At 52.7% G+C, this 12347-nt stretch overlaps 1 protein-coding gene across 7 annotated transcripts in view; it reads right to left on the bottom strand.

The window, feature by feature from the left end:
• PCBP3 (poly(rC) binding protein 3) overlaps positions 1 to 12347 on the bottom strand; it is a 58094-nt gene that overhangs the window by 22984 nt on the left and 22763 nt on the right. For 6 of the 7 annotated variants that reach the window (XM_075153996.1, XM_075153997.1, XM_075153995.1 and 3 more), the window contains 2 exons: positions 337 to 408; positions 23 to 46 (listed from right to left, as the gene is read on the bottom strand). In XM_075153996.1, coding sequence (XP_075010097.1) covers positions 23 to 46; positions 337 to 405 — 93 coding nt within the window. In that variant the 5' untranslated portion in view covers positions 406 to 408. Of the gene's footprint in view, positions 1 to 22; positions 47 to 336; positions 486 to 12347 lie in introns of those variants that run through there. The other variant, XM_075154000.1, reaches the window with a different exon arrangement.

The raw sequence follows: 12347 nt of genomic DNA, 5'->3' as shown, positions 1-12347 counted from the left end.
CACATTTAAAAGACGTCCTTACCTTTCCAATGATGCTTCCAACTTCCTACAAAAAAAAAGCCAAACACAAAGGAATTGACATAACAAAATGTGAAGACAATCCAGCCCAACCCCATAATGAAGCAAAGACCTGGTGCACACTGTCCCCAGCAGAAGGACAGGGCGGGGGCAGACATGAGAGGGGCCAGGAGCACCGTGCCACCATGCCACCCTCCCCATCAGCAGGAGGACACCTGCTCCTGGCAGTGGTGTGTGGGGCTGGCTGGACCCGGGCACAGTCGGAGCGGAGGTGGGACAGGGAGCTGCGAGGAAACGCCCTTGCCGGGAGCCCCTTACCTTGCCATGCATCAGCAGCCGGATGGTGAGGGTGACGTTCAGGCCGCCTTCGGAGACTTTTGACTCCATTTCCTACCGGGGACGGGAGACGTGCGTTAGCTTGAATGGCAGCCCTGGTGCAGAAGGAGACAGCACCACGGCCGTATCACCTGGGGACAAAGAGGGGGAAAGGTTTTCTCTCAAAACAGGCAGGTTCCTCAACATGGGATGGACCCTGCAGAGCAGCAGGGCATGGGAAAGTCACAGCTGGAGGAGCTGCGGGGAGATGTTGTGGGCTGAGCACCTCAATGGGTGCAGATGGGGCTGCATGGACCGTGCTGGCCATGAGCCGAGGAACAGCCCATAGCTCTGCTGCAGCTTTGCCACCAGCTTTATGCAAAAGCCAACACAGGAGCAAAGACTCAAGTGTCCAAGGTGGCACAGCCAGATGGCTAGCCCACATCTGCACGAGCCAAAAAGCAGCTGTGCCCAGCTGAACGTGTGGACGCAGGAGCAGGGAGTCAGCAGAGCAGCCTGGCCTAAGACCGATGGCTGAACTGGGACTTTAAAAGATCCAGGGCACCTGTCTAGCAAACCAAAATTCACCATTTCGAGTGTGAATGGGCACTCAGAAAATCAAAAGCCAGGTTTTCAGTAACCAGGAAATATCTATCTGACCCCAGGAGCACGGAGCGGGAGATGGAGCTGGTGTCCCAATTGCTACACATCTGCATTTTCATCCCAACCTGTGAGCACCCTAGCTGGGCACTGCGTCTCAGGACCATGCCATTCACGCTTTGCATGTATCGAAAGAAACCTCTGTGAGTTTTCCCGGTGTTGTCATGTTCCTTTCCCTTCCCATTCTCTCTCTTTCCTCCTCTGCCCTCTAGAGGGAAAAACGCCACTGGTATTTTGAAGGCAGGGGGAAAAAAAATCACAGAATGACAACAAATCCTTCCTTTTTTTTCCTGATGCCTCCTTAGTAGCATCTCTGCACGAGGACCAGGCATGTAAAATGTCTCTGCAGCCATTGCATGGGGAGACCGGTCCTGTCTCAGAGGGAGATGCCATCACCCTTCTACATGCAATGCCGAGAGATTTGTAGCAATTCTTCCCCATGTTATTTCGTCCCTCAGTATATATCAGATGGGAAGTTCTTCATCCTGGTAATCGGCATCTGGCATTTTCCCTTGCTCAGATGGGGACTTATGTGACCAAAAAATGGGAGGTAAAGCCGTTCTCAAGTATTACTTTAATGCAAAAAGGCAGTTGGGATGAATAAACAGACAGCAATGCAAAAATCATGGCTGGGAGATGGGTTTGATGTAAAACCTTCTCTTCCAAGAGTTCTTATGAAATCCAAAATGGATAAAAACTACATGGTTAGCAGGGAGATGGTGTTCCCACCGAGCTAACAGGAGACCGGCTCACTGGGAATGAGTTTGCTTATAACCTACTTGCAAACGCTGATCTTGAGACTGCTGGATGTTGCAAATGAAAAATAGTAAAATCCTCACAAGAAGGATAAGAAATGGAATGTGTTGAAGATGTCAAGCCAAAAGGCAGTGTAGGGGTGGGGAGGAGGACGTTGGGGACCAGAGTAATGGGAATGGGCTGACACACAATAGCACAACGTGCGAGATCAGGAACTTTCTCTTTCAAAACCGAGCCCACTACAGGCAAAAAATAAAGGAAAATGCATAACTGGTTGTGTTGGTTAACCCCAGGCTGACTCTCGTGCATGGGAGGCACCTCTGAAAAGGATGAACGGGCTGATTTGTGGAGGTCAGTGTTGCTGGTGCTCCTGATGTGCCAGGAGACAAACTGCCTGCGCTGAAGAGGTGCCCCCATCGCACAGGGGGACAGCCATCCCCAGGGATGTCCTGCCCCAGGAGCAATCTAGCCCTGCCGCAGAGAAAGAAACAAAGCTGCAACACCACTGCAGCCACCCACGAGGCTGGTGCATGCCAACACAGAAGTGCAGCTCCCCTTCCCGGCTGGTGAGCATCCTCTGACAGCGGAGCCAGAGGAAGGTAGAGGCTGTTCACAGCTGATGGTCAAGGTGTATCCACAGGCAGTGGCTTTTGTGACTTGCAGAGGCAGTATTCACAAAGCCATCCTGCTCCGCACACCACCCCAAGGGCTTTCTTTTGGAAGCTGCCCAACTGCGGTGGCCCGGGCAGCTCCAGGGTGCCAGCCCCATGGCTGGGAGCTGGCAGGCGAGAGTGGGACCCTGGAGCAGTCTGGGCTTTGCCACTGGGGTGATGGACCCCAAAGCCCAGCTGGGTGGCTGAAGTGCTCTAAATCCAAGCACGTCCTTGTGGCAGCAGGAAAGCTGGCAGTCCCAAAGAGGTGGGTCACAACTTGCCCGCTAAGGGCCAGCCAAAATCACCGTTTTGCTTTCACCAAACGTCCTACAGTGGCAGCGCTTATGGCGGGGGTGTCTGCCATCCCCTGCTCCACATCCCTCACAGGAGGAACCCTGCATCAGGCCGTTATGTAAATGTTTCCAATTGATTGAAAAAGTGGGTCATGTGTTAGCCAAATGCTCCTGGCTTTAAGATTTATCAGCGTTATTAAATTAAACACGCTTCATGCTCCAGTGAGCGGGAAAGCTACATTGGCCTTTTCTTAATCATACTAGTGAAAGGTAAGTCTTTTATATGGGGGTTCATAAGCTCAATGGAAATGATGGGAACAATAGAGCCGAGGCATTTACCCTGGCCGCGTGTCTCCCTCCACAGCCCTCATTCTTCACGGACAAAGGGCTGGGAAAAATTATCCCTCAAACGCCATTTTGAGCATTTCGAAGCATTCCCTGCCTGAAGAGAGACCCATCTCGGACCCTTCCTCTTCACTGTCATATTCTGCCTAGTTCACAGTAGCTTTGAAATGGCTTCTTTGTCCATCTACATGAAAGCCCTGAGGACGCCATTACATCCAGTCCAATGGATAGAGTAGATCCAGAGCCCAACTCCAACCCAGGGCAAAGCAGGTGCAGCCCCGCAGAGGTCAAAGACACAGCATTAGGAGACAGAAGTATCCAGTTTGGCCCTGAAATGGAAGTTGCACAGCGAGCCAAGCGAGGCTCTGCTGAGCATCATGCCCGGGCAACCACAGGCAGAGGACCGGAGCGGCATCCTCCCACACACGGCCATCGCAGGGACCAGCCAAATGTCTTTGCACCGCAGCAAGGGGAGCTCTGCAGGGTGGGGAGTGCAGTGCTTGGTGCTAATCTGCCCCAAAACAGCCGGATAACGTCTTTCCAAAGGATAATCCCATTGCAGAATAAATAGGCCTTTTAAATGCAGCTGCCTTTTGGGAGAGTGCTCGGAGGAGGCACCATCAGTACTCAGAGCAATCCGGTTCTTCCTTCTCCCTTGGTTTTGAGATTAAATATATTAAATTCCGGGAAATTTCCTTAATCTATCAGGAATTCCATATGTCTGAAAAAGCAGATCATGTACCAGTGACCAAGGAGAAGGAAAATAGAAATCCAGAACAGCAGAAAGACTCCTCTTCCCCACATGCAAACATACATACTCCGATTTTTCTCCTTTCCAGTTTTTTAGAGGTTGGAGCGATTGCCTAAGCTGGCGCTCTTGCATTTATGCTTGCTGATACCTCACAAATACTGACACTGTCCTAAAATTCCAGCAAAACCTTCTAATTAGGGGAATTCTGAACACCGTGTATTAAATTAATTTAATACCATGATCATCTCCCAGACGTGAAGCACGTGAAGCAGAATAGGGGGAGGGAGACCGAGCTCTGGGCTAGACTTTGTTCTCCAGCCTGGTTTCCAAACGGGAGCTGGAAAAGAGGATGCTGGGATCCCCACAGCCCCCTCTGGACGGGCAATAGCAGGGGGCTCGGCTGAGTTCGGTCAGAGCCGGTGTCCCTGCAGGGGCTGGGAGACATTGCTGGCTCCGTGCTTGCTGAAGCCAGCCCTCCTCCTCCTTCTCTTCCTCCTCCCATGCATCCACTTGGGCTCCCTGGGCACGTTAGCCACGCGCGAGCGAGTCCTGCGGCGCAGCTCCAGCAAACACTGCCTACGCCTCCTCTGCAAATGCTCAGCAGAGAGCCAAGGCATCTGCTGCCGGTACTGGGGGGCAGCTCCCCTGAGACAGCCCCTGCCGCCCCGGGACACGGCAGCAGCAGCCTGCGTTTCGGAGAAGGTGGTTGAGGCTCTCATAAACGAGCTCCATCACAAAACTGTTCCTCTTGCTTTGGCGCTAGCATTGCTACTGCCTGCAGACCCCAACTCCAGAGGGAGCATCTCTCTTATCTGCACTAAATTCACCCTGGTGCCTCTGGGATGGATGGTCCTGCCAGAAGACAGACACACAAAGTAGAGTTTATTTGGTAGATCTTGTTATGGAATATTCTCATCAGCGTTACAAAGATCAAATTTCATTGCTTGCTGTCCAAAAACAGAGAGGACAACTCGGTGCAAAAACGTCCCACAGGCATAACCCACCTCCTCCCTGAAAGATTTGAATGGAAAGTTCACAGGCACTGCCAAGCAAAATCAAAGAAGAAAGTCTCCGTCACCCACCTCGCCCATCACATGGCCTCCAGAAAATGACGTTCTTGATAGGTTTGGTCAGTTCAGGCTGGTAAACTCCAACACTTTGGAGCCCTGTTGACCAAGAGCCCTTGCCAACCCGTGCAGGTAAAGCACAGGGTGGCCGGGGCACCGGTCTGTGTGGGGATGCTGTGCCACCTGCCCAGAGAGGACCGCCCCCCAGACCCTACCCTGGTGCATCTGGGCAGTGGCTCAATGGCAATGCCACCCTGAAAAATATTCAACACGCTTCCTGGGTTTTTTGGTGTTTCAGGAGCCCCACCAGCAGAAAGCCAGGTGTTAAAGACGACCACAAAGCTTCAGTGTCTTCCAGCACACCGTGATACACTACGGCACAGCCCAAATTTCCAATGTGGTTGGCAGACTTTCACGTTGGGGATTAATATCTTGGCCAGAAAGTTCATCACTCAAGACAACATTTTCCACTGCGAGGGAGGAAATGTTGAAACATCTCTGACCTCTCAATACCCCCTTCACAAAACTCAGGCCAGCATTTTCTGATCCTTGGGAAATGAAAGATGAGCTAAATGTAGAGAAAAGCAGGGGAAGCCAAGAAAGAAGCTGCTTTTCCGACATTTTATGCTTTCTAGGTTGCTTTCCCGAGGAGCACTGCCTGTCCACCTGCGTAAGCGGGAGCTTTCTTCCCACTCATCTCCCAGCAGCTTGATCCTGCCATTAAGACCTAATCCGGCGATTTTCAGCATTGCGTTTTAGCAGCTGAGAAGCAACGCGATGCAGCCAGCTCAGGATTATGACGACAACGCAGTCTGGCCAGGTCAGGACCGGGGTGGAAGGAGCAAGCAGAAAAAAACAAAGTCAAGTATTTGCTTAAACTCAGGCTCCAAATGGAACTGCATCAGCCACTGGGCAGGCTTCGGCTGTCAAAAGATGAAGCTGTGAGAGGACAGTAGCAACGTCTACATGAGTGACACCAAATGCCATTTTGCAATAAAGCTGCATTTCCAGCTGCTGCCATTTTCCAAAAACCATAGTTATTTTGGTTGACATTTCCTTCGCTCCTCTCCAGCTTCAGTGGAAATATTTTAGACATCTCTAACCAAAAAAGAAAAAAAAGATGCCCCATGCTACCTTGGTACATCAGCCAGCAGTATATCTCTGCTTCTCACCTGCCCTTGATCTTTCCAAGCATCACAGGAGACAAATGTCCCTGCTCTTGCCCTCACAGCAGGCATCTCTGGAGGCTTTGTTCTTGGTCACCTGCTCCCATTTCCCTGCTCTCCTTTGGGTGAGATGTGTCCGCTCATGGCCCAGGATGTCACTCGTTGTCTGCTAATGAGCAATTATAACGCACCTTCCCCTCCCTGCTCGTGTGCACCATGGGGCTCTTCCAGTCACACTCACCTCTATACCAATTACTCCAATTACTATTGTGGGGATGCAAACGCGCCTTCCTCTGGACCCTCTGCTTCCTCCGTTCCCCTCTCTGCTCTGCTGGCTCCTCTGCCCACAAATTCAGTCCTAGGACCATCACAGCAACCTCTCCTGCTGCCTCATTTGCTACCTCCGTGCTTCAGGTGGTCTTCTAACTCCTGCTTCTCCTACCAACCTCTTTGCCGGCTGCAACTCTTGGGAGCTCTTCTCTATTTCTAAGCAATCATTTCCTACCATCCTTCAAGTCAGCATGGCTTTCTCCCCAGATCCTTTGCCCTCTAGAGAGCGGGGTTGGTTTTTTATACTGGGTGGCCCTCCAGGGAGAGATATTGGCTCTAGATATTGGTATCAGCTAGAGTTCAGGAGCAACTGGTATGATGACCCATAGCTCCACCCCTGTCACACCATGGTGGGCTCAGCCACATCCCAACCAAACGGACACCTCTACTCCAAGACCAGCCCAAAGCTGTGCTAAGCCTGCTCTCCCCTCCAGGAAATTCCTTGCTGCGCTCCTGGGTTTCTACTTCACCTGGTGCACCCACAAGCCGATATCAGGCTGTGCAACCTGCTTTGGGTGTCGACTGTACCAGCCTCATTTGCCTCTGCTGAACCCACCTTACATTTGTAGGTTTTCAGCGGGGTTTCATGCATTTCAGAGCGATTTCTGACCTGATGGATACAGCAAGAGGAATAGAAATGCAGCATCACATACCTCCAGCACAGACCTGTCCCAGAGGGCGAGGAAAGCTAGTAAGCCTCTACAATGAAGAGTAGAACAAACCCCTGACTCCAACCTGTGGACACTGGAAACCCAGGGAGGGATGTCCAGTAAGAGTCCCATCCGCTGAGCACCGTGTGGTTCATCACAGCCTACGGCACCTCAACAGTTAACCAAGACCAGCAGCAGCCGCCCACAGAAGTGCAACCCTGGCACGGCTGGTGCACGGATGTGCAATCACGCGTGAAATCAGAATTGGGCCCCACATGTCAGATGGTGTTAGTCTCCACCGTCTCTACGGCAAGCCCGGTCCGAGGAGAACGACTGGTTTGGTCGCAATGGCGGTGCCATTATTGCAATCTTTTGTGTGAAGGCTAGCAAATGAAGCTGTAGCTTTTCCCTACCGATCACCCCAGGATGAAGGTCTTGCATGCAGTAAGTTCATCCCACGCCACAAGCCAGCAGGATGATAGCACCTACCTCTTGTCCTGATACATCTGCAGAAGACGTAAAACCTGGAGGCTTACGTTAGTTACCAGGTTTAGGGAAAATTTAGGTAGCTGTACCTGAGATATATATCTATAGGATGCAGAATTTCCATTCATTCACACGAGCTGCTGCTGTGTTGCAAGCAGAGGTTGGACACACCACAGTGAGGGAAATCCAATTTAGCAGGAGCAGGCTATTAGATGCCCTTGTGCAACCCAGAAAACCCTGTCTGGGCTGGTTTCAGGACTCATTGATTCTGGGAACCTGAACAAAATCAGTGACCTGAACCTGTTAAACCACCATCTCAACAAGCTGAGATAACCCTGCTTGGTATAATGATAGGTCTTCATTGAATTTGTTTGATTTTGTAGAGAATTAAACCTGCTTTCGGAGGCTGGGGTGAGTGGGTGGGTGGGTGGAAACAACGCATTTTAATTCATCCACTTCCAATTCACCCTGTTAGTTACTTATTTGCCAATAAAAACAGTATTTTCAGTGAATGTCAAACTGCTTAAGTACATCGGAGATTTCAACCCATTAGGTGATGAGAGCCAATGGTCTTTGCACTACTCAGTTGGGTCCATTACAACTCAGTGACCAAGAGCATCCTCAGATGTCTGTGAGCCTTTAGCAAGTGCTGGGTGGACTCAAGACCCCGTGAGCTGAGAAAATAACATTTCCTGGGATAAGGAAGGTCACTCTGTCTCCTCCATTACAGCTTTTTGGTCTGCCAGCAGATTAAAGAACAGATAAAACCGATCCATTACAGCTTTTCCTGAAACACTGGCTGTTCCTCCATGCCCGAGCCAACTTTTTGGAGAGGCTGGGAGCGAGGGCCCCAAAGGAGCTTGGACCAGTGAGGACCAAGCATTGGCTCGGTCTCCGCTCAGCGCAGGTGCCCTGGTTGTCTCAGGAAGGCAGAGCCAGCAGCACCCCCAGCCTGGACCCTGCCGCGGGGCTCAGCACTGCAGAATGGGGAGAATTCTGCAGCAGCAATCGAGAGACAGAAAAAAATCCTTTCCCGAATTAGCTGAAACGGCACCGCCTTGCACTGCAGAGGCCGGGAAGATGACTACTTCAGTGCCACGCTCCACATCTGCACCCCTGAACGTGCGGTGGGACATGGGGAAACACCACTAGCAGTGCCGCAGAGGGCGGCTGGACTGAGCCGCTGGAGAATGGAGAAACTCGTGTGATGTGAAGGGAGCCAGGGCAGCTCATCCAGCATTTCTGCAAGCACCAGCAATAAATACCCCCTAAGATGAGTCTTCATAGAGGGGGGATATGCCCTAACTGGTAGTACAGGGGTGGCAGTAACAAGGCTGTTCATACTGTCCTACGTGGCATTGTCCTGAAAGAGCCAGGGAAGCCTGGGGCAGATGAAACCATTTGAAGATGGCTGGGAAATGCTCTAAACGCTCCGCCCCCCCCAAACATTTATCAGTGGCACTCCTGTTGAACTGCCAGGTGACTACCCAAGTCGGGGAAGCCAATATACTGGAGAGCAGGGCAAGAAGCCAAAGTGAGCTTGGCAAAAGGGAGAAAATAAGACAGAGTTCAGCAAGGCAAAGCACTGAGCTTGGCTGTGTGCAATTAAGTGCACAGAAACAGAGGAAGAGCTCCCCATCCACTGAAAAGGGCTGGGAGCAACAACTCAACTTGCAAGCTCAGGATCTGCAGAAGGAAACCAAGAATGACGAAGTGGGTCTTCATGGGAGATCCAGCCAGCAGAGAGCAACCCCAGATCCCTGGGGCCAGCAAACACGGCCCATGGGGAAGGGCTTGAGGAACCAAGGCTCTGCAGGACAGGGTGGTGGGGGGAGACAGGACAACAGTCTTGAGTGAGGGGCTTAAACTGCAGTGAAGAAGATCCAGGTCAGGTACTGCAAAAGAGGTTCCCCATAGCCACGTGCTGCCGGTGACAATGTCATTCTGCCAGTCATCGTTGCTTAAATCTTATAAACATTTGCGTTTTTGCAAATAATGCTCATCTCTGTTGGACAACTGCACTTATAACCTTGACACTTAGCTATGCCCAGGGCCAGTCATGCTTCAGGGATGCACTCAATTTAGCCTTTTTTCCCCCTAACCAGAGGCTAAGGAACAGGAGCCAGGAGACACCACCTTGCACTGACAGATGCCTCGACAAAAGTCCCAGGGATGTTCTGTTGGGGCCATGGACCAGCTCTGAAGGACCCACGTCTTGCCCAAAGGATGCCAGCACAGCCAGCGTTGGAAAGGCACCTCTCCGGAGATCGAGGGGTGCGACAATCAGATAGCAGTCCCCTATGTGCCAGTTTTTACATGCCATTTTTCAGGGGGAGGCCAAAGGACACTCAAAAAAGGATGCTCATGACCATAGGTCCATGCTGGCTGCTTTATAAAGGAGGAAAGACCACGGGGAGCTGTATGGACCTCAGAGGACAAGTGACTTGTCCTCCAGCAGCCTGGAAATGAGAGAGCACAGCTCTGCGAAGAGCTCCAGGCACACTCCTGGCATTCTTTTAACTGGGGGTGCAGCTGAGAGGAGAGCACCTCCAGGGCCTCGGGAAAGCAGAATGCAATGGGCACGTTTATCCCCCTGCTTTGCCAGAGACTGCACAGCCTTAACCATAACCTTGAGGAGGTAGCTCAGTCCTCACCTAAAAGGGCTGAATGGACTTAACCAGCACAAGGCTTTTGCCCATCCTGTTTCTACACTGCTGCTGCATGGCTGCATGCGTGGCCGCAACACCTGCAGAGCAGGCACCAACCCCCGCCCCCCCCCGGACTATTTTTCTTGATCCAGCCACCAGGGACGCGGCCTCCTGTCCCCTTATCCCTCTCTCCACCTTGGTCCATCACACTGTGTGCCCTTTCAGGCATCCTGGAGAGCTGGGGCCAGGGGGCATCAGCTTCCAGTGCGTCCTCCAAAACAGATGAGGATGCAACCAGGAGCATCTCTCCGCAGCTCAGAGCAGCAGGCATCCTGCGGCCCCCCCATCCATGACCCCCCTCACTCCCCTCCTCCAGAGCCTGATGGCTGCCCTGGCTTTAATCCCGTACGCAGCATCATCCCAATAATTTCCCTCCGTTTTCAATCTACTGATCTGGGGGCAGTGCACAAATCCCTTCATCCCGAGAGCAAAGCAATCTACTGCCTCATCTCGTCCCATCCCCATTTCTCTCCCTCTAATCCCTGGAAACAGGGACGAGGCTCACAGTGCATGGGCTGCCCTGGAGAGGTCTGTCCAGGCACCTGTGGACAGACAGACCAACCCAGAGCACACGGGGGCAAACAGGAGGTGCCAGGTCAAGACGGGCAAGGAGCATGTTATTTTGACCATGCTCAATCTCTACAAAAACAACTGATTTAGCTGCTGATTTTTTTTTTTTTTTAAAGTAGACGGCAGCCCAATGCCAGGCTGTGCAGAATGAAAGACGGGGGGTTGGGGGCTACTCTCATGAATGCCACCAAATTTCTCAAAGCACGTGGGGTAGGTCCTAGCCCTTCCTGATCCAGGGATGGGGGATCAGGCAGGTCTTCCCTTTCTGCCCCCCCCAGGCTGAGGACATAAGGGACAGACTGGGTACAGCATCATTCTGCTGGTCCCCTCCATATTTAGGAAAATGCACGTGGACCAAGTGAGACCAATGGGGGAGCCACGACCGGCCTGGCCTCATAAATCCCAGCTCCTCCGGGTTCGGGGCTGGATCCAGTGCTCTGCCTGTGCCATGTCTCCACAAGCCTAAACCCGTGACTTTCACCCTGTCCATAGATGCTCTTTGGGAATGGGAGACTGATGGGAAGGGAGACCCTTGGGGTCTCTCCCTGCCCTAGAGAAGCAACTCAGCATTGCTCAATCAGGACCGAGCGGATCGGTCAGGATGCAGCACTAACTCCATCCTTCCATTTTCAAGCATCCATTTGCACGGGGGAAGGCGGGGGTGAGTACAAGCTCAGTGGCCACCACAAGGCCATGTCCTGCCTGACGCTGCCCCCAGCCGAAAGCACCGCGAGGAAGGAGGATGCAGGGGCAGCATGTGACAAAGCCAGCCAGCAGTCGTGCCAGTGGTAGAGCCAGGCTGCACGGCCCCCGTCCCGCGCTCGGTGGTGGCGGCTCTCCCTGGGTTCGGCCGGCGAGGAGGAGGACGGGGGCCCTCGGCGGCCGGGGGTGGATCGCTGCTGCGCCACGGTCAGACCCTGACAGCAGGCTCCAAAACTGTCACTCCCAATCTGTTTTCACTTCAGCTAAACCTCAACCCCGATTAAAATCAAGGAGAGCCATGTTCTCCTCTCTCCTTCTCCCCATGGTAGGTCTTCTGTAACCTCAGGTCTAAACGCTGAGCAAAACACACCGGCGAGGGAATCGGTGAATTTGCTCGGCTGGGAATCGGGGCTGCTGGGGAAGGGGCCATTACCACCCCTGTCCCCAAACCTGGCCCTGGCTGCAAGGGCACGGCTGCTGCAGTGGTCCCATCCCTGCGGGGCTACGGGTCTCTGCCAAAATCCAGGGCGGGATGCACCACCGACACCACGACCTGCCTCTGCCGCGAGTGGTACCGCGGCATTCCGGCGGACGGTGCATCCGTGAGGTGGAGCAGGTCTGGTGTCAGCGAGGTGCCCTATGCTGGCACCCACTGCCCTCTACCAGCTCATTTAGCAAAGCCTGAATAAAATAAAGCAAATTAAACCAGATATGTGTGTGTGTGTGTGTATGCTAATCGCAGCACCAGGACCAGTGAGAAGCTGAAAGAAGCTCGCTGCAGGGATGGGGACAGCCCTCGCCCATCGGGGTAGCGTTTAAAATCACTTTCCATTTCAGCTGGCCAAAAAGCAGCTGCAGAGGTCTGGCAAACTCAAGC

Source organism: Calonectris borealis, chromosome 6, assembly GCF_964195595.1.
Source record: "Calonectris borealis chromosome 6, bCalBor7.hap1.2, whole genome shotgun sequence".
NCBI classification, from domain to species: domain Eukaryota; kingdom Metazoa; phylum Chordata; class Aves; order Procellariiformes; family Procellariidae; genus Calonectris; species Calonectris borealis.
Note: the sequence above shows the minus strand (reverse complement) of the source record. Positions and strands in the feature narration are given on the sequence as shown.